This window comes from Thamnophis elegans, chromosome 1 (assembly GCF_009769535.1).
Source record: "Thamnophis elegans isolate rThaEle1 chromosome 1, rThaEle1.pri, whole genome shotgun sequence".
In the NCBI taxonomy this organism is placed as follows: Eukaryota; Metazoa; Chordata; class Lepidosauria; order Squamata; family Colubridae; genus Thamnophis; species Thamnophis elegans.
In genome coordinates this window covers 1,009,187-1,030,237 of record NC_045541.1, presented here as the reverse complement: position 1 = coordinate 1,030,237, position 21,051 = coordinate 1,009,187, and the positions used below count along the sequence as shown (strand labels likewise).

The 21,051-nt window shown below is 40.1% G+C and overlaps 1 protein-coding gene across 1 annotated transcript in view; it reads right to left on the bottom strand.

The window, feature by feature from the left end:
* The window catches only part of ABCA12 (ATP binding cassette subfamily A member 12), a 119,303-nt gene that overhangs the window by 33,902 nt on the left and 64,350 nt on the right, over window positions 1-21,051 (bottom strand). The window contains exons 28-37 of the mRNA XM_032233361.1: window positions 20,413-20,568; window positions 17,890-18,076; window positions 16,629-16,847; window positions 15,953-16,149; window positions 15,020-15,180; window positions 10,802-11,038; window positions 9,048-9,180; window positions 6,663-6,915; window positions 2,016-2,102; window positions 230-323 (exon numbers count right to left, since the gene is read on the bottom strand). Coding sequence (XP_032089252.1) covers window positions 230-323; window positions 2,016-2,102; window positions 6,663-6,915; window positions 9,048-9,180; window positions 10,802-11,038; window positions 15,020-15,180; window positions 15,953-16,149; window positions 16,629-16,847; window positions 17,890-18,076; window positions 20,413-20,568 — 1,724 coding nt within the window. The remainder of the gene's footprint in view (window positions 1-229; window positions 324-2,015; window positions 2,103-6,662; window positions 6,916-9,047; window positions 9,181-10,801; window positions 11,039-15,019; window positions 15,181-15,952; window positions 16,150-16,628; window positions 16,848-17,889; window positions 18,077-20,412; window positions 20,569-21,051) is intronic.

Sequence of the window (21,051 nt, the reverse complement as noted above, 5' to 3'; positions counted from 1 at the left end):
CCATTCATATTGTTAAGTGTTATTATTAAATGAAAATATGGTAAAATTGGCAGCTTGGGAAATTAGCTTCTATAAATATAAATGTTAAAGATATCTGTTTTTCTTAAACTTGGGGTTTAGTCTTGGGGAAAAAAATCACTTATTTAGTCTTCACTGGAAACCTTCAGTCATTTTTTAAAATTTCTATCTTACAGTGATCTTATTGCATGAGATTATAATTTGAATTTACCTCTCCTCTAAGTGTGCAATTGCAGGCAGTATATTGCTCACTCTGATTTCCAGTGAATATCCACTTTTCAGCCACATCTTCCTTGAAACGGGTTCTGAAAGTAAGCAGATTTAATACTGACATTTCCTACAAATTTGTATACAGCATAGTGGGAATTTACTAGGTAATGGACAACACTAGGCAGGAATACCTCATTAATTTCCTAAAGCTTTTCCAAGGGAAGCTAAATTTGATAATCTTCGCTTGGTTCTTACTGGTTTAACTATTTTTCCGCTCATATATTTTTATTTAATACTAAAATTTGAGTAGAAAAGTTTTAATAAGACCATTTTAATAAGCAAAACTTATCTACAATAATATTAAATTAAAAATACATATTGAAAGGGAATCTTGTGCCTGAAAGACTGTCTAATACATGCTTACCCATAAAATCCCATGCCACAATTATTTTAATGAAAAATAGACAAAAATACTTACAGTATATGTACAAATAAATAATAAAAGGGCCAACATATCATTTTTTTGTAGTTTTTGTGAGCCCCATCCAACAACTGCTGAAAATTAGAGGCCTAATTTTTGCCATTTTGTGTGGTGGAAAACAGACAAAAACTATGGTGTGTGGAAAATAAAAGCAAAATAAATTTAGCAGAGTTTGAAAAAGATAAACAAAGCCTTTCTCAATCCATTTGGCATCCTTGCCTTCGCTCTTCCTTTATTAATAAGTAATTTAAATTTCATAATTCATAGACTCCATTAAAAACTTACTGACAAGAATCTTCACACCTTCCTATTTCAATCCTCCCCTTTCATCAGTGACTATAAATTGATAAAGCTGCACTTTATCCTCTGTCAATCAAGCATAATTCAATGGGATTTACTTCTGACTAGAATCTGTAATAAGACTATATCTATGCTTACTTAACACCATAACGAGTTCCATTCGTTGGAAATAAATAAATATTTAAATATGCTTATTGTGCATGTTAATTTAGGTATTAGCCTGTTTGAAGTTCTTGGGTTTATTTTTGAATTATTCTAGTTAATAATAATTTATATTGCATTACTGCTGAACCACAAGGTTTAACAACAACAACAAATCTAAAATATCTTAATTTGATAACACTTAACATCAGTGAGACCCAGTGGTGGGATTCAGCCAGTTCGCAACTATTCAGGAGAACCGGTTCTTAACTTTCTAAGAGGTCCAGAGAACCGGTTGTTGGAAGAAATCTCCTTTTGTTTTTCCCCACTTTGCAGGGCTAATCCTGTAAGGAAGGCAGGGTGGAAACATTCTGGTGTCGTTTCTAGCCTAATCTTTATTGCCCTGCTTACAGAAACTGCCTCTCCGGTTAACCCCTATTACATTGTCACAGCTAAGGCGAAGCGTCCATCGACCTGAGTAGTGTTGAGTTGGCCACGCCCACATGGTCACATGACCACTAAGCCCCGCCTACCCACCTGGTCATTAGGACAGAGAACCGGTTGGTAAATTATTTGAATCCCACCACTGGTGAGACCTATACATTTAGATTCGATATTTTGATGAAGAATATTGCATATTTACTACTGGATATTTAATTGCACCAAATTTTGATAGAAATCACTATCTGGTTGTTGCTAGAATATTTTCCAATGATTATAACGGGTATAATAGTTCTGCAGATTACCCTGGTGACTCATAATTCTCAGTCATTTGTCCTCTTAGATGAGGAGATGTTAAAAGTAGGAAGGAGGTTATTATTCTGTTTTTCTGAGAGTTACTTACAAATGGAGAAGAGCTACTTACAAATGACTTCTGCTTAGCCAGATATTATCTATTCCAGGAAAAGAGAACATCGAAGCAACCAAAGCATCTGTGGTCTGATTGTAATTCCTAAACACACAGAGAAACCAAATGGTCAACTACAATTTCAAGGCAACCATAAGTAATAAACATGATAGTCAACATTCTTTTGAATCCCTGTATCCAGGGGGGAAATGCTACCGGTTCGGACCAGTTCACCCAAACCGGTAGTACAAAAAGCAGTTTGCCCAAACAGGTAGTAAAAAAAATGCTACTGGTTTGGGTGAACCGCTATTCCGATGATCAGCTGTGATGCATGATTTATATTAGCTAGAAAGCAAGATTTCCTGCTTTCTAGCTAATCTAAATCAGTGTTTCTCAACCTTGGCGACTTTAAGTCCTGTGGACTTCAACTCCCAGAATCCCCCAGCCAGCATAGCTATGCTGGCTGGGGGATTCTGGGAGTTGAAGTCCACAGGACTTAAAGTCACCAAGGTTGAGAAACACTGATCTAAATCATGCAGCACACCGGATTCCCCCCCCACACACACACTGTTCTCAGGCGCATTCAGTAGCAGGGTCCGCCCACCCACCCACACATCATCACAACTGTTTTTGTCGCTCTGCACATGTGCAGAAGGTCCTGTGATGCGTGCGCTCACGTTTGTGAACCGGTAGCGAAGGTAAGTAGATTTTATCCCTGCCTATATCCCATATTAAAACTGAATGACCATGGAAATGGAAGAAAACTATCAAGTGTCAGAATACACAGTTTTACATGGTTTTTAAAGGCGGGGGCAAACCAGGGCTTGCTTTAAAGAATTGTCCTCTGTTCTAGTATTAATTACTGTCTAGACCCATCCACTAGTCACCATCTTGGAGGGACAAAGAACTAACTGACAGGTGGTGGCACTGATAGCATCAAAGGCCCTGCACACTTCATCAGGCCCAACTGGATCAAACTGTTCCCAGGTAACAAGGCAAGACCTCTCCCCAGGCATCTCACAACATGGCCTATCTCCATGCACGGGGTCCAACTGGAAATGAATCGGAGCAACTTTGTCCATCAGGTTCTCTGCTTGGCCCTGCAAAAGATCACCTGAGCCCGGCTGACCTAGGAGGGGACGGGTGAACTGGAAGAGGGCCTCTAGGTGCCACTCTGAGGATGCAGTAAGAATGGAGAAATGCTGCTGTCTCGCCCATCTTATTGCCACCAGGGAGGCCTTAATAGTGGCTCTGAAGGCATGTCCAGCCAGAGTCATCCCTTGTTTTCCTCCATCTCTTGGCCCTTTTCAGAACCCACAGCTCCTTTGTAAACCATGGGGAGACTGGGGAGCCATGAGTCAAGAGAGGCCGCATGGCGTGATCCTGTCCAAAGTTATGACCACCAGTAAATTCCAGCTGCCACCACAGCTCCCGCAGGACTGTGCAGCAACAACTCAGAGATATCCCCCGTTTCCTCCGTCATCCACCAGGATCCATCTATTGCCGGGGTGAATGATCTGAAGAGGTCCAGCCTCCCACTGGAGAGGGGCAGCATACAAGAGCCTTGATTTATTTATATTTTTCTTCCCCCCCCCTTTCCAGGAAATTCAACATAACCCTCTATGTTTTCCTCACTTTCTGTCTCTTTTCTTATAATAGTTTCAGATTACATGGAAAACAGTTTAAGAATATGGATATTTAGTACAATAATTATTTTTAGGGGGCTTGAAAATAAGCACTGGGGCTTATTTTTGGGGAGGTCTTATTTTTTCTAAGTGCAGGAGGCAGCGAGGACGGGGGCCGACGGAAGTGGGAGTGCAGCTACTGCTAGCCCTGCCCTCCCTGTCCCACTATCTGCCTTCCCATGGCTGCAACGGGCCACGTTCTCAGCATGCCCCGGCCTCCACCTGCCCTGCTTGCTGGCCCAGCTGCTGCTGGGGCACCTCTTGGCCATGGTGCCTCCTGAGGGCTCTTCACCCTCCTGGCAGAGCGGGTGGAGACCGGGGTGTGCTGAGAGTTGGCCCCGATTGAGGCCATAAGCAAGCAGACAGTGGGAGGGAGAGGTCGGAGCGGGTGGTGGCTATCCAAACACTTTTCGCCCAGAGGGAGACAAAGCTTTGTCTTCTTGCAAAGGGGACGGTTTGAAATGGAGCTAATCACTCCATTTCAAACCATCCCCTTTGCAATCCCATAAGGTTTTGAGTCTCCGTCATTTCTCAGGCTGGGCAAAAAGTGTTTGGTCACCTACGGGGCGCTTGGGAATGGAGTGATATGCTGGCATATCCATACTCCACTTTGTATCGAGGTTACAGCTATGGAGGTGGTTGATAATATTAAATATCTGGGGATGCAGATAACTAACAATCTGATCTCTTCGTACATTATCTTTAGTGAAGCATGCAAACAGCATTTCTATTTCCTGTGTCGGATGAGGAGAGCAGATCTTTCTCCTTCTGTCCTGGCCACTTTTTACACAAGTACGATGGAGAGCATTTTAACAAACTGCATCAATGTTTATTTTGGTGGCAGCAGTGCCTCAGATGGTCCATACAGAGAGTGGAAAAGACAACTGAGAAGATTATAGGAAGCTCACTTCCCATTATTCGGGATACTGCTTATAAGGCCTATGGGCTTAGAGCTCGAAGCTTTGTTAGAGACCCCACAAACCCATTTCACGGTCTGGGAGGAGGTTTTGAAGTATCTATACCAAGACCACTAGATTCTGTAACAGCTTTATTACTTCTGCCATCCGTCTTGTAAATTTGCAGGATTCTTTTTTCCTGCCAAGTATATGTATACATTTGAACTAGACTGTGAGGTTTCCTTGTGCCACATATATGTGTGTATGTGGATATATGCATAATGGTTATCTTTTGAGAGCTGAATGCAACAAAATTTAATTTTAATGTATGCTCATTAGTGCACATTTAAAGTGACAATAATGTTCTATTTTATTTCTGTTCTACTTCTGTTCTATTCTATAAGCTAACAAAATTTTAAAGAGCTTAAGAAATATGTTTCTAATAATAAATGCAACTTTTTTTAAAAAAAATGTGGACTGTTGAGATATTTATAACTTCAAACAAGATTTCAAATTTTAGATAATTATAAGATATTTAAAATACTAAAAATTCTTAGTAAAACCCCAATTCATAAATGGTTCCATGAACATATAAGAGATAGTAGTTCCTTTGTGATCCAAGGATCAGCATTTCAGAGGTATTTCCTTACCAGACAATCATGCATCCCTTTGCATCCCTGTGCACGGAGCCTGACCGGAGCACCGGAGGGCCCACCCCACCACCCAAGCTCCTTATCGTGTTTTAAAGCTGTTGGTGCTTCTGCGCACACGCATGGCGCATACAGCACCTGCGTGACACCGGGGCTGTTCCAACCGTACCGGTTGGAACGGACTCTGGAACCCACCACTGCCCTGCATACACACACTCCAATCCAGGTGACATATTTCATGCATCCCACAACCATCCCTGAAATGTGCAGAACTTCTTCTGCCCTTCCAGGGAGGTTGTGTGAGGCTGTGGTGTTCATCAGGAAAGTGTGCAGGAAGTGTGAGAGGTTCTGTGCAGGTCAGGAAGGGCAGAGATTGGGTTGGGAAGGGTTCACGGTACGCATGAGAGGCACCACATAGGTCAGGGAGACTACCTGGGGGTGGGGTAGAGGTTGGGAAAGGTGTACAGAGCTGTGAAAGTGGCTGATGTGGTACAAGCGCACAAGACGAGAGAAGCTGCATGGTTGGGGGAGGCTTAACTGAGCACCTTGCAACCTTCCCTGCTGGCTTCCCCATTGCTGACAGTCCCTTCCAGTTTGCTTGTGAAAAGCTGGCAAAGAGCCTCAGCAGTCACAATAAAATGTATACTTCCTCCTGGCTTCCCCACTGACTTGTGAGAAGCAATCAGGGAGTGTCTGAAATGACAATCATGTGATAAATTCCTCGTATTTCATTCCCGTAGGAATAATATGTTCTGGCATTCTGTAAGTTAGATTGAAAATGTAATATTTGGTTCAAAGATGGTTGCCCTGTGACACAGTTTCACCCAACTGAAGGTTAAAAATGAATAAACACTAGAATTTTAGCAGCACACAATGGTAAATATGAGATTTGCTCAAATTAATTGAATACCCTGATTGTTTACTGAATTGTTGGACTATACTGAAAAACCTTATAAAATGCAATTGAATGTGTGAATGACATTGGGGAACAAGAGGAAAAAACGCTGCCTATGGAACAATTAGGAAACCCCAGTGACATAGCAGTCAGAGAAAGAACTTCAGGAAGTTCCCACCCTGATGCTTCTTCAAACAATTAAACATGGCCCTGGGAACGTTGTACTTCTGATAAGGTAGCCTTACGGGGGCGGGGGAGAATTGATTCATTTAGTCATGTTTCTTACCTGGTTTATCTGAGAGAGCTGACGTAACTGTATAATTTGCTTTACTCTCAAAACTCTAGAAAGTACGATACTGCTGAATTTAACGAAAAAATATTTTTCTTTCTCTTATCCTTCATTTTTTAAACATATTTCATACCGATGTACAAAGTATTATAATGAATGTAGCCACACTGGTGACAATTTGCTCAGCCCTCTTACACCAAGTGCGCCACATTCCATCAAGCTAACTGAATAGCTAAAAATGAATAGTCACCCGAAGAAGTCCGACTGGCTGGAGGAACCATACAAGGCTGGTGTGAGATGGAGAGATGGGTATTCTGCCTCCTGTGTTCTCAAGGTGCCGAGGCCCATAGCAGCTGTCATGAAGAACACCGGAAGGATAACTTGAGCTATAAAACCTTTCACATCGCGTCGAGTGTGATGGAAACGTTTAATGAACAAGGCTGTGGCCTTCCTCAGCAGGAGAGACAGATTGCTTGGCTTCCCCCTGTTAATCAGGACTTGATCTATTCATCAAAAAAAAAAAGAAAAAGAAAAGAGAAACAATACGGCATAAATACTTAGTTCCGTTTCCTTATTATATTTAGTTTTACCCAATTCATCCCACCAGTACACGTAAACCCATTCGAAAAATATTATTTATCTTTTTCAAAAACTAGACCAGTGATGGTGAACCAATGGCACGTGTGACAGAGGTGGCACGCAGAGCCCTCTCTGTGAGTATGCGCATTGCCATCAGCTGCACTTCCAGGTTCCATTGTGCACATGTGCAAAGACCAGCTGGTCCGGTGCGCATGCACACGTGGCCAGCCACTCTCTTCTGGGTGCTGTTGCACGTATGCACCCCTGGTCTTTGTGCATGCATGCGATGGAACCCAGAAGTGCAGTTTGCAATGGCACACGGTCAGTGAAGACCAGTTGGCCAGCGTGCATGTGCTCAATGGAGCCCCGAAGAGAGCGGCTGGCTGCGTCCATGCGCACTGGCTAGCTGCTCTCTTCTGGGTTTCAGTGCTCCGGTGTGCACATACACATTCTCCTGTAACCCTTTTTGCACCAAGTGCCAACACAGTACACATGCGTACAGGCCAGCTACTCTCTTCTGGGTTCAGTCGCACACACGCACACTGGCGAGCTGGTCTTCACTCTCCGCACACCATTGCTAGCTGCACTTCTGGGTTCTGTTACACACATGCACAAAGACAAGCTGGTCATCCCACATGCATGTGACTGAACCCAGAAGAGAGTGGCTGGCCACACGGGCATGTGTGCCAGACCAGCTAGTCTTTGCACATGCGTGCCACAGGACCTGGAAGTGCAGTTAGTGATGGCGTCCATGCGCATGGCCAGCTGCTCTCTTCCTGGTTCCATCATGAACATTCGTGCCAGCCAGCTGGTCTTCACTGGCCATGCACTGCACTTCTGGGTTCCGTTGCATGCATGCACGAAGACCAGCTGGCCAGGGCACATGCGTGCGACAGAACCCAGAAGAGAGCAGCTGGCCACGCCTGCATGCACACCAGACCAGCTGGTCTTCGCACACGCGCATTATGGAACTGGAAGTGCAGTTGGCAACGGCAAGCGTGCCTCCTCTCCATAGGTTTGCCATCCCGGTCCTAGACAATCCTAAATTCTGGCTGTTCCCTTATTAGCTGTGATTGAAGTTAGGACTCCCACTAAGCCTCTTCTTTTCAAAATGCCCTTCCAGAAGTGTTTGTGTTTTGCTTTTGGTAAGTCAACCTATCCAACTCCCTCATCCTGCGTCATCAACATTGTCACCTCAGGCCCACATTGTGCTTATAATGGGAAGAATGAAAAGCTACATGTTCAGCAGTTTCAAGGGTCTGAGAGATGACGGTGTTTCAATAAGGCTCTTCCTAGGACTATGATGAAGGGAGGAGCTATTGCCAGATATATAGAGGTAATTGAATAGGGAGCTTTAGCGTTAGAGGTCTGGTTTATTCAATCAGTTACGGTTGTTTGCATCACAAGCTGTACTTGTGAGGATGGGACAATCTGTGATAAGCGCAAGATCTATGAAGTTAGTGATAGTCCCAACCATTTATTGTTCTTGTTTCATATGATAAATTGGTGGGGGGGAGGTGATTTTGGAGTTTGTGGATTGCTGTTGAGTTGCAGCCCTGTACTTAATTAAAACTCAGCCTATGTCTCAATAACTGAACAATCTTTAAGGAGCTATGGAAATTTTAAAAATAACTATATAAAATTTAAGTAGCAAATTATCTCTTAGCCCAGGTATAGGGTCCTACTAGATTACATCACCATTTCCCACCTTCTCACCAAAATCTGAAATGGGATTTTAGCTTTTCTTGGTAAGCTAATTCCTGAAGGACAAAACAGATCTAGGATGAAATGGCGTAGAATAACTGCTCATTATAATTCATGAACAGTGTTTGATTTCAGGTTTCAGAGATACTGCAGTTCCCACAAGGCTGTCTTATCACTAATTGTACCCTGGAATTGCTCCATCACCAGCCATACTTGGTGATTTTGTCCTGTCCCCCAATTTATGATCAATCCAGCTTGCATTTTTGTGAAGTTAACCTGATATTTCACAATCTTGCTAAAAAAAAAAAGGCCATCCAACTCCCGCCAGTGAAAAATTAGACTATTTGAATACCATCTGGTTCAAAGAGATTGTTAGAGTTCATGGACAAGCGATCATTATCCACAGTGAAACTGGGCCCTTCTTGAGATAACTCTGCATCAGCTTGTTCATCTTTTGCAAAATCTTTGGTCAAATTAAGAAACACCTGCAAAACAGTAATATTAAAAATATTTTAATTTCAGTTCTCACAATTCCTAAAGCAAAAAAAATGATTTTACTATTAATAGTTTTTACTTGGACACAAGACTGAAAACACGTGCAACTCCACCTATTCTCTATGTTTAAGTTAGACGGATTGTTTCCAGTATGTGTGCAGAATCTTATGCCAGTACATAGTTCTGTAAATAACTTTTATCCATACTGTTTCCACTTTGTAAATGGCCATCCTTGTAAGAAGCCATTGCATAGATATAAACAGAGACATAATGGGAAGAGAATATTAATTCCTTCTATACTGACTGACAAGAATTCACTACTAGACAAAGACACTACTAGACAATTAGAGAAGGTGTCATTGTTGTTTCCCATCTTAAGTTTATTTTTTTCATTTTCTGATCCAGTTTCCAACTTTTAAAAAAGTTCATATGAACTTGAGTTTGCATTTGGTGCAATTCTAAATATTTCTGTATTTTTTTTTCAAATGGTTCTGCATATAATCTTAATGTATTACTTAATCCTGTGATGCAACCTAAGTGCAATTTTAAATATCTATTTTAGTATGCAAATTATATATGAGTTCCCATATACATTTGAGACACATTAAAATGAAGTCTCAACAAATTTTCCTATCTTTACATGTAATTAAATATTCAGTGAATAATAATAACTGGAGTTGAATCACCAATGCAATAATTAAAACCATAATCCCGTGAGATGGCTTCCTCCTACCAGTCGGCTCCTGAATCAGCTCCCTCTGGATGAAGGAGGTAGAAGCGAATGGAATGACTAAATTCTAGAGGCCCCTGACCACGTCTCTAACCACGGCAACTTTTTTATTTGTCATCTTCAGAGTCCAGCTGCTGTTTCATATTTCTCAGTCTCAGGTTCTTCACACCATGCCATGAATTATACAATATCAAAACAGGCTGCCCTGTGGGCTTCTATGCATTCCAACCATAATTTCACACTGATGCCAACGGACTGATAAATCAACTCAATATATACTCATGTTCTCATTTTCTTTATTGTGATCATAACCTTCTCATTCTGAGATTTGTTTCATACATGTCCTTTCATTCAAACACTCATTCGCCACCCTTTGGGCCATTTACAAAATTTAAAGCATAAATTAAAATAAAAAATTGAAATGAAATAATAAAATAAAATAAAAAAATTAAACTAATAGCAAGGTGAGGCTGGGGGCGGAACAGGTGCTTGTTCAACCGCCCTCTCCAGCTGGGCAGAGCTCCAGGCACTGACTTAGGGGGTATCCCGAATGTGCCAAGCCACGGGAGCTGGGGGGGGGGGCAGGCAGAGCGCCATGTGGCTTGATGCCTTAGTGATATGCCCTAGGTCAGTGAATGGTACTTTGCCCGGCTGGAGAGGAGATTTGCCGGGCGGCTGCTCGTGAGCGTGGTTACCTCATGGCTGATAATAATTTTCATACCATAAAAAGACATCTGCCTATCCCAGGTCCTTGTGGAAGATCTCAATACGTGGACAAAAATGCCAAATCCAGTTTGAACATCTGGCTCACAGTGAAACAATATAATATAACATAATAAAATATTAACAAATCTGATTGTTTAAAACTGCCAAGTGCTTACTTCTTCAACAGTGCTGTCTGAAATTCCGTAGCAGCCAATATGGAGATCACTTAAATTACTATCCAGGTTTCTCAGAAGAGACTGATAGGATGAAGAAACTTTGTTGTTAAATGGAGGAAGTACATAGATAAGTTCTCCACCAATATCTTCTTTGAGATAAGCTTCGGGAAGATGAGCCTTTATTGTGGCTGTCACAGTGGAGGTGTTGCATTCCTCTTCTATATTCAGAACTGAGCTCTGCGGAAACATAAGGGGATAATAAAACACCACACAGCAAAATTTTAATTTTCATAATTTCATAAATCATGATATATGAGAAATCAAGTTTGCAACAACTGAATAAAACTATATTGAGATATCCTGAGTACATCAGTGAACAATATCTGCTAGTTGGTGGATATAGAAGCAGTAAATTGGCTTGCAATTTAAATCTCTAGATTAGATATCCTAATTTGCATAGGCTTTAGCCCAAAACATTCAACATAATAAAATAAGTGAGCTTCTTTATGGAGGACATTTGGTTATGGAGTAAAACAGTGAGGAAGCAGATAGCCTTAAACTATATTTTCCCACAATGAGCCTTTCAAAAAGAACCTTGGTAAAAGATTTTAGCAATTCGCTTTGGGCAACATTGAACTTTAATTATAAGTACTCAACAAAGTCCAAAATTAAATAGGTTCCCAACAAAATTCTTTTCAAATATGCAAAATATGTGAAACCTGATCATGCCAAATTTGGTATATTTGATAATTTTGATACTGTTCTCCATTAATTCTCTGTTTTAAAAGGCCATACAATGCACAAATTTAAATATGTGTCTTTTAAATACATATTTAAAAGATACTCTGGTAAGTTTAAATTGCACCCCAACATTTGGAAAAGCGAAAACTTTGGTGGATATTTAAATTCCCATCCACAGAGCCGAAGTGGACAGAGAGCAGAGAGAGAGAGCGGACTTTGCAGAAGCTCTCCTGAATAATCTCATCAATAGCCTAAAAAATCCTGTAACCACAAGAAAAAAATGCAAAAGAGGAAAAGGCTGGACTGGAAGAGAAGAGAAATCCTGGAAATCAAACAATAATTTGGATGCAATGTTTATTCTGACGAGTTCTGCTGAGTTCTAGCGTGCTCTGTCTGCAGTGTCCTTTATTCTGCTGTGACAAAACACAGCACTGCATCCCACCATTGAGAAAACATTATTTATGTAGAGTGAGCCGTTTTTCTTCAATGTTAACTGCCATTTTACCATTACTTATATAGACATAATTGCAAAATGAATTAGGTATAGATCTGTTTGCATGAGTTTTCTCCCCCCCTCCCAATCCTCTAATGAATTAAGTGCAGAAGTGTTTGCAAGGCTGTTTTTTTCTCCTTTTTCTCTCTGCATAAGGATTTATAAGGACACCTACATGAAAGGCTGCTGGCAAGGGATGGACTGGACCCACAGGAAGTGGAAAGAATAAATTGGCAAAACAACTAGCTTGTCTTATCAAAAGGGCTTTAAACTACAATTGAGGGGGGAGAGGGGCATTTTTCACAATTTTTAGAACCTAATTCCAAGCAAAAACCACTGGATAACCAATCCTATAAGGAGGTAGGGAGTAAAGAGAAAGAAGAAGAAAAACATAATGGAGTAGTGAGTGATGGAAATCCCAGTTGCTAAGGAGGAGATCATATAAGAAACATACCCAAGACCCATAAAGGACAGAGATGCCTATTCACTAATGCTCAAAGTTTAGGGAACAAACAGGGTGAACTTGAAGTATTACTATATGAAGGGAGAAAAGATAAGAGTTCCAACTACTGAAACTTAGTGGGATGAAATTCATGACTGGAATGTACTGATGAAACAATACAAACTATTCAAAAGAAACAGATCCAACACCAAACTTCCTAGGGAAGTATTTGAGAAAAGGTTTTCTATGTTACATGACACAATAAATGTGTCAATAACGTTTTTGAATTATTGGTATCAGAGTTATAATAAACTAATGGGGATGTTAAAAATATACAGATTATATAAATACAAACTTGTTCTTAACCAAAGTTTATTGTTATTGGATTTGGAACAGAAGGAACTTTTTTTGCAAATTCCTGAACAAATTTGCAACTTAAATGATGTCACTGTAACAGAAATGACTAAATGGTTTAATGTTGAGAAAGTAGACTTCTCTAAAGAAATAAACAAAATTTACAGAATAAATTCATATGCAGCCAGAATACAATTGCCAAGAGATGTTATTATCCAATTTATAAAAAAATCTATTAAAGACCATTAAAGACCATTCAGAAACATTACCATCAGCGATTTAACATTTCTGGAAAAGAGGTGCAAATATTCAGAGAAATTTCAATTACAATATTAAGGAAGCACAAAGAATATTTTCTCTGACAGATTTTCTGAAACAAAATAATATTCCTTTTCTCTGGGGTAATCTGGAAGGTGTTATCTTTACCTTTAGATATCAATGGTATAGACTAAACCCAGTCCTTAAAGCACAGGACTTTTGGGAAAAATATGGATCAGAACTACACTATTTTTCAAAAGATAAAGATTGGAAACAAAAAGACAAAAAGAGGTCTGAAGCTGTAGAGATGGGAGCTCAGCTGGAATCCCCGGATCTTCCTCTTTATCGGATAGATTGCAAGATTCTGACATGGAATGTTAGTGGAACAGATTCCCCACAAAAGAGAAAGAAAAGTTATTTCCTTATTTGAAAAAAATAATATAATATGTTTGCAAGAAACTCATATTAAAGAGACTGACAAAATATTTAATAAATAACACTGTGGGTCTGGGATTTATTTTGGTTAATTCAAAGAAAAAAGCTAATGGGGTAGTTTTGTGTATAAAACCCCAGCTGCATCCACATTTATTTTTTGCTGATGATCAAGGCAGGTATGTAATTGTGCAAGTTGAATAAAATTACAGGGAATAAAATGTATTGTGGTGGGATTATACACCTCACATCAAGAAAAAGTCAAGTTTTTAAAACATCTGTCTGAACACTTACTCTCCTATTCTTTTGCAGTATCGGTATGTAATTGGCGATTACAATGGGGTAGGTAACCCCACAATTGGACATATCAGCTGATAAAGGAATTAAAGAAACACAAGGGAAACTGCCCCGAGTTTTTAAAAAGCTAACTGATACTTTAAGTTTGATCAATGTTTGGAGGTATATAAATGGACTAACAAAAGACATTACCTTGAAATGACTGATCTAAGTCATTTATGAAGATATTGGAAGAGAACTGGGCCTAAGACAGAACTTTGTGGTACCCCACTGCTTACTTCCCTCCATTTTATAAAATACAGTACAGCAATTGAGAGGAAGATGGATGAACAAATCCAAAATGTGTTACAAGAAATTAAACTGAAGGAGAGGGAACTCCAGAGTTCACTAGAATATTGTAATATACCTAATCAACTAAAATTATTGCAACAACAAATATCTTTATTGACTGTTTCAAATATTGAAAAGAAACCTAAACATATGAAACCACACTTTTTTGACCAGGCAAATAAACCAGGGTGATGGCTGGCATACAAACTGAGAAAACTGATAGAAAAGAAGATGATAGCCAAGCTTCAAGAGGGAATAAGATTGACATGGATAATAAAAACATTCAAAGACTTTTTTAGGAATTATTATACCAATTTATATAAAGAACAAGAAATTTCTTTAGATACTATGGAGGAGTAAAATGACTAAAAAATGACCTAAACTATCTGGAAATTACAAGCAAATTTTGAACACTCCAATAACAATTTTTGAAATAATATAATATATTATATTATTATAATTATAATAATATAATTAAAAGAGTAATTGATCAACTGACAATATTTATCATTGCTGTACTATAGTCATTGTCTTGTATTTAAAATAATATTAGCCAAGTTCGGTCCTGCCTTAAATTATTAAATCAATAACTACTGATGGCTAGGAGAATGTCAGAACATTCTACATGCTCCTCAATTCTAGAATACTTGTTCAAAAATTACAGAATACCATGAAAAACAATGATTATACTCTCTGACTCTGGATTTTATCTTGTCTGTCACTGAAACCTATAAATTGATTAAAACGATTTTCAGTATCATTTTCATAAACATACTCCGCACCCCCAGGTTACTCTGGTTTTGAGATTACTGTTAGAATTTCCTACTTTACTAGAATTATTAAATATTGAGAGTAATTTACTGCTCCAAACCTTTTCTTTAGTAAGTGTTAGGTGGTATCCGCTGCCATACGTTTCCTTGAGGTAGAATGGAGACCCGCAGCATTTGAGGGCCCCATGTTCCAAGAATGCAATCCTGTCGCTTAAGACCTCGGCTTCATCCAGGTGATGTGTGGAAAGGATGATCGTTCTGCCTGAAAAGAACATAAAAAGTATGTTTTAGGGGCAATTACACTAGAATTTCCATACAGATTCCTGTGGCAGCAGAAAAATTGCCAAGTGAAAAATGAATTGCTCAGACTCAGGAGCTCATTCGGTGCAGAGGCCAGAAAAGGATTGTGCCTCTCCTTCAACCCAACGGGAGCCAAGACCACTGGCAGTTTCCTTTCTTTCCCCCTCGGGAAGAGCCACTCAGCATAAAACAATGGCTGTTTAAACCAATTTCCTTTCTTTTCTTAGAACAATTCAGTAATGCTGGAGATTGTTTATCAGAAATCCCATTTTGAGATCTCCAGCATGTTTTATCATTATCACATTTACAAGTCAATTTATCAGCCTCAACTGCCACCCAATATTATAGTCATGGAAAGCCAGGGGCTGCTGGTTCTCCATCTATGGCGGTAGGTGGCCGTTTCCCCCAAAGGACAAAGAGCCCCGGTGCTGGGCTAAAGCTGGCCTTTTCTGTTCCGATGCCTCTCCTGCTAGAGCCCAGCCACCCATTTGCATCTGACGGAGCAAGAAGAGGCAAAGTCTGCTCTTGGCTTTCCCAACTGCCCTTCTGCACGGATCTCTCCTCTTATCAAAGCTTAAAGTTTGAAAGCTTCTCTTTAATGGATGTTCGTGGTTCCATAACTGTGACTATATTTGTAATAGTCGTTCAAGCTTAATCTGTTATTCTGTTAATATTATAGTAATCCTTGTTGTTGCTCTGAAAAGCTGGAATGACAATATACCTGCCCATATTACCTTTTCTGTTCTTTGATATGATTTCCCAAATGCCTCTCCTAGAACAGGGATCAACTCCAGTGGTCGGTTCATCCAAAATTACAACTTTTGACCCTCCCAGCAGAGCAATTGAAATAGAGAGCTTCCTTTTCATCCCTCCTGATAAAGAGCCTGTCAGCTTGTCACGATGGTTGTATAATCCAGTCTCCTTCAAAATCCTTCAAAACAGCACCCAGAAAGAACATTATTTTGTAAAATAAGTAGAAGAAAGAATGATAAAAATTTAGTTTAAAAAATTAGCAAAAGAAACAATTAGTTTAAATTACAAGGACATGGATTTTGGTAGCACACCAAGCAAGAGCGTTGTTAAGTGAGTTTCACCACATTTTACAAGTTGGTCACGCCCACCCAGTCACATGGCCGGCAAGCAACTCCCACCTGGTCACATGGCTGGCAAGCCACTCCCACAAAGCAGGCCACACCTACTGAAGGGGTTCTAAAAAAATTGAAACCCACCACTGGTACATATGTACATATGTATATAAGCATTCTCCCCAAATTTATTTTCCACATGAGAGTGATGTTAGTGCTACTAAATAATTGCACTATTACATAATTTTTGCAAAAGGAAAAGGAGAAATACCTAACAAATATAAAAGGAAGGCTGTTTTATGCTGTTGAAAATACTATGACGTACCGGTTTATTTCTTCCCGTAACTCCTCTCTGCTCCAGTGGGGCACCTTGATGTAGCCATACAGAAGCAGATGTTCCTTTGTGGTGAGGTAATCGAACAATACATTGTGCTGCATGCAAATTCCCATATTTTTTCTGATGAATTCTTGGTCAGTTCTGATATCTTTGCCATAAACAAATATAGTGCCAGATGAAGCAGGAAACAAACCTGTCAGTATAGATCTATAGGGGGGAAGGGAAGAAAAGTTGAGAAAAATTACCAACGTTTTATTCAATGGAAGTTAGTAGTTACTTTAGTATAAAAACCGGAGGGGGAAAAGCAGACTAATTCTAAGTTGGATGAGGGTAAAGCCGAGACTGCCATTAATTCTTTGTCATCACAAACCACTCGCTGCCCATGGCCGCAGAAGAGCCGAATCCTGGGACTGGGATATAGAACTGGAATGACCATCTAGTGCAGGGATGGCAAACCCGTGTCATCACGGTGACGTCATGTGAGGTTTTGGAACTCCTCCCCACTTGGTAAAGTGGACGTGTGTGTGTGTGGCTCACGGGCCACGAATTTGACAGGGCTGATCTAGTGGAGTAAGGCATTTTTGCCCCTCGCAAATTGGAAAGCAGTTCTACGCAGCCTTTGGAGTCAGAAAAGGCTGAAATACAATCAATACCAAAACATTCATCCCGAATGGCACTTCTTCTGAGTTCTCTAGAATGGGGAAAGAAATGAGGAAAATCCAGAAACAAGACCAAAAGCTTCAATTAGTTTTCAAAGAGACTCTCATCATGGAGATTGTAGAATGGAAACATTAGGTTACAGAATTCAGAAATAAAGGGGGGAAACAATTGCTTCCCACCATTCTCAACCCAGCTCTGAGGGGGGGGGGGGAATCCTCTGGTCCAGGAAATGTATTGGTTCCCAACCTGGCAGATAACAGGACTCAAGAAAGATTACATTAGTGTTGCAATGTGGTGGGTTCCTACCGGTTTGGCCGAACTGGTTGTGGTTTGGTGGCCTGGGTCGCTGGAACTGGCAGCTACCCACGCTTGTCATGCACCCAAACCGGTTCCCCGGGCAGTGGTGCCATTTTGTTTTTCAGTTTTGTGCATGCGCAGAACAATTTTAATTGCACTGCGTATTCCGCGTGAAGCGTGTACACAAGTGAACCGGCAGTAGTGCCTGCTGGAACACACCCCTGAATGTAATGTTATTAATCAGTAAACCTTGTTAGTCATTTTCAGACATTTTTGTTCTAAGAGAACTTACATTGTGGTAGTTTTTCCAGCTCCATTATGACCCAGCAATGAGGTGATATTTCCTTCATAAAAATTCAGATTGAGATTCTGAACAGCAGCTTTGGATTCATAAATTTTTGTTATTCCTTGAAGAGAAACTCCCACTTTGAGATTAGTAGGTTCAGGTTCAATGTTAGAGGGCAAAGCACTGTGGACATCTAAAAAAAAAAAAAGAATATGCCAAATTTATAAAGAACCCTGTGTAACATCTTCCCTCTGTCCACATCTCTTTCCGCTACTTAACTCAGTTCAGGGATTCTTACAAGATTTTACGGGGATTTTGAAATTGTATATACTGTGCATGTTCCTTAATATCTGATTGAATCGAACGAAAATAGTTTATGTTGATTTAGTACAGTACAGGCTTTCCTGCAGTTAAATCATACGTCCAAATGAGACCCGTGGTTCTATTGACCACATTTTAACTCCCCTATCCCTACCTGTTGTCATTTCCTCTCCCCTTTGACTCAATTTTTATGAAATGTGTGTGGATTGAGCGGCAAGGAGGGAGAATGCTACTTTTGAACCATGTTTGAAGTTTGAATCATGTTAAGTTTTTGATTCCAGCCTTTCTCTGATATACTTAAGTTGAAAGGATCATGGTCTTGTTTTGAATCTGCTGTGCCTTTTTCCTTCCTTCCTTCCTTCCTTCCTTCCTTCCTTCCTTCCTTCCTTCCTTCCTTCCTTCCTTCCTTCCTTCCTCCCTCCCTCCCTCCCTTCTCTGCTTGCTTGCCTTACTCTTAGAACTTGTTGCACTATGCAATAACTGTTCAGAAGAGAGATCTAAATAGGGAAAATTCTGTGTAGCAAACTCAAAACAAAAGAAGAGTTATCCTCACAGATCGTTGAATTTTCAATTTTTGTCATGTCACCTGTTCTTCTCTACATTCTCCTAAATCTTTTTTCTTGGTCCTTTACTAAATATGAGCATACAAAAACATTGTTACATAGTCAACAGGCTATATGTAGATGTTTTAAATAGATTAATATGAATACTAGCATAACTCTGGCTTTAATAAGCACCACATTTAGCAGCAAATTCAAGTATTGTTTTAACCATAGAAAGATATAGTTACATATAAAAGTTAAAATGTAAACAATTGCTTTTCCAAATGTCTGTGAGATTGTCTCTCCCCCCCCAACCAGAGTTTAGATTTAAACTGACTTTTACATTTCCTGGTGAGATTAGTCAATTTATTTGTGAAGTAGGATAATGTACAAATGTAAGCAATCTTATGTTAATAAACATAATAAACTTTATAAATAAATAAATAATTTATTCCATTGTTCTAGCAATTAGATTCAATCCAGCTCCTTCAAATCTATGATCATTATGGTCTGCAGGTCACAAAATTTGAAAAGCATGTTGTCAATTCTATATAATCAGTAGCATAAGTTCTTGAAAATAAGGTTTGGGGGGATATTGTGATTGAAAAAAACAGTACTGGAAAAGGTAATTTCATGTGTATTTAGTCCTAAGTACATTTTTGCACCTTTTCACTGTGATTTTTATGGTGGATGCCAAGTAGTTAAACTCATTTTCTCCCCATTTGACCTCCTTTCCAATGATCTGTGTCCTCCTTTCCCTGTTCAGATATCTGATAATTATACCCTACAGACCAGGGGTGGGCTTCAAAAATTGCAATGGGTTCGCTACCCCGTTGCTGGGTGGGCGTGACCATGGTGGATGTGGCCTAATTGGCCTCCTACACCATGGGGGGGGGCATTTTCTGCCCTCCCCGGGCTTCAGAGGTTTTCCTTGAGCCTCTGGGAGGGTGAAAACTGCTTCTCCCGGGCTCTGGAGGCCCTCCAGAGGCCAGAAATAAGGCTATTTCTGGATCTCTGGAACTTCCAGAGGCCCATTTCCCCCCCCCCCCCGAGCCTCCGCACAGACCCTGGACTTACCTGGCGTGAGGAACGGGCCGCGTGGAAACTCCTGGGAGGGGCAAGGAGGGGTGGGGTGGCCGTGGCCAGCCAGGGGTGGCATTTGGGGGTTCACTGAACTGGGCAGAATCCTAGCTAGTAGATTGCCTGAACCCGTGCGAACCCCCAGCAGCCCCCGCCCCCTGCTACAGACCCTACCTGTGTCAATCAAAGACTGAGACTGAGATGATTGCACAGGCTCCTTTCTGTGGAAAGTTTTGTCCTGACTTTGGCAAAGGCAAAACCAACCATTGCTAAATAAATCTTCCAGACCACCCAGATAAATTTTACATTCAATCCAGAGACAAAGAAGTCAAAGGTTACATATTCAAAATATTCATCTTCAAAATGTTGAGATTCAGCTACAAGGCCTTGTAACCTCAGGGTTGAAATAATTTTGTAAATAATTTAGGACAAAATTCTAGATTTCTTATTATTTTCTACTGGCTCTATCTATTAAATTGTAGTTTACACTTATTTCACTTTAGCTGGTCTCTCATCTAAGACAGTAATAACATTTTCATTATCCAATATATCAAAATATTTTCTTTATACTTAAAAAAAAACATACACATCTTTTCGGGGAAAGTAGGTTGTTTTCTCAAGAAGAAATTGGTGAAAAGATATCCCCTTAACTTCTCACGCAACAAAGGGAAATAGCCATTGCGCTCAGACCAGTAAGATGGAAGGAGTGGAAAATACCACGGAGCTGCCATCCCATATTTCCCTGAAACGAGAATAGTGACAAAAATGGGAGAGAGATTGAAAAGCTCTGTAGTAACATTTTGATATTATCTCAACAGTATCAGGCCTAAAGAAAGTAATACTTGGGTTTTGTTAGATTTCAACATTTCAAAGTATGAGAATCCTCTTCTCTTCCCAAACAATAAACAGCCACATTATTCCAACTGATCATTTGACTGCTAAATATTCATGTGAAATCTAAGGCAGGCATTTCTGAATTTATCTGAAATGAAATCTATGAAAACAGAGCAGGACTGCAGAATTCACTTGAATACGTTCCTGTGTGAGATCATGGACACTTCCACATAGCAGTTGTCACAACAAGAAGCACCCTGCTTTGAAGAATTAATTCCTTCTATTTCTGTTTTAAAAGCTTCTGTGTCAAATTGTAAAGCGTTGCCATGACTACTATCAGGTTGGCATTCGAGGGAGGATTCCATGCATACGTTCGGCCAGAGTTGGATCT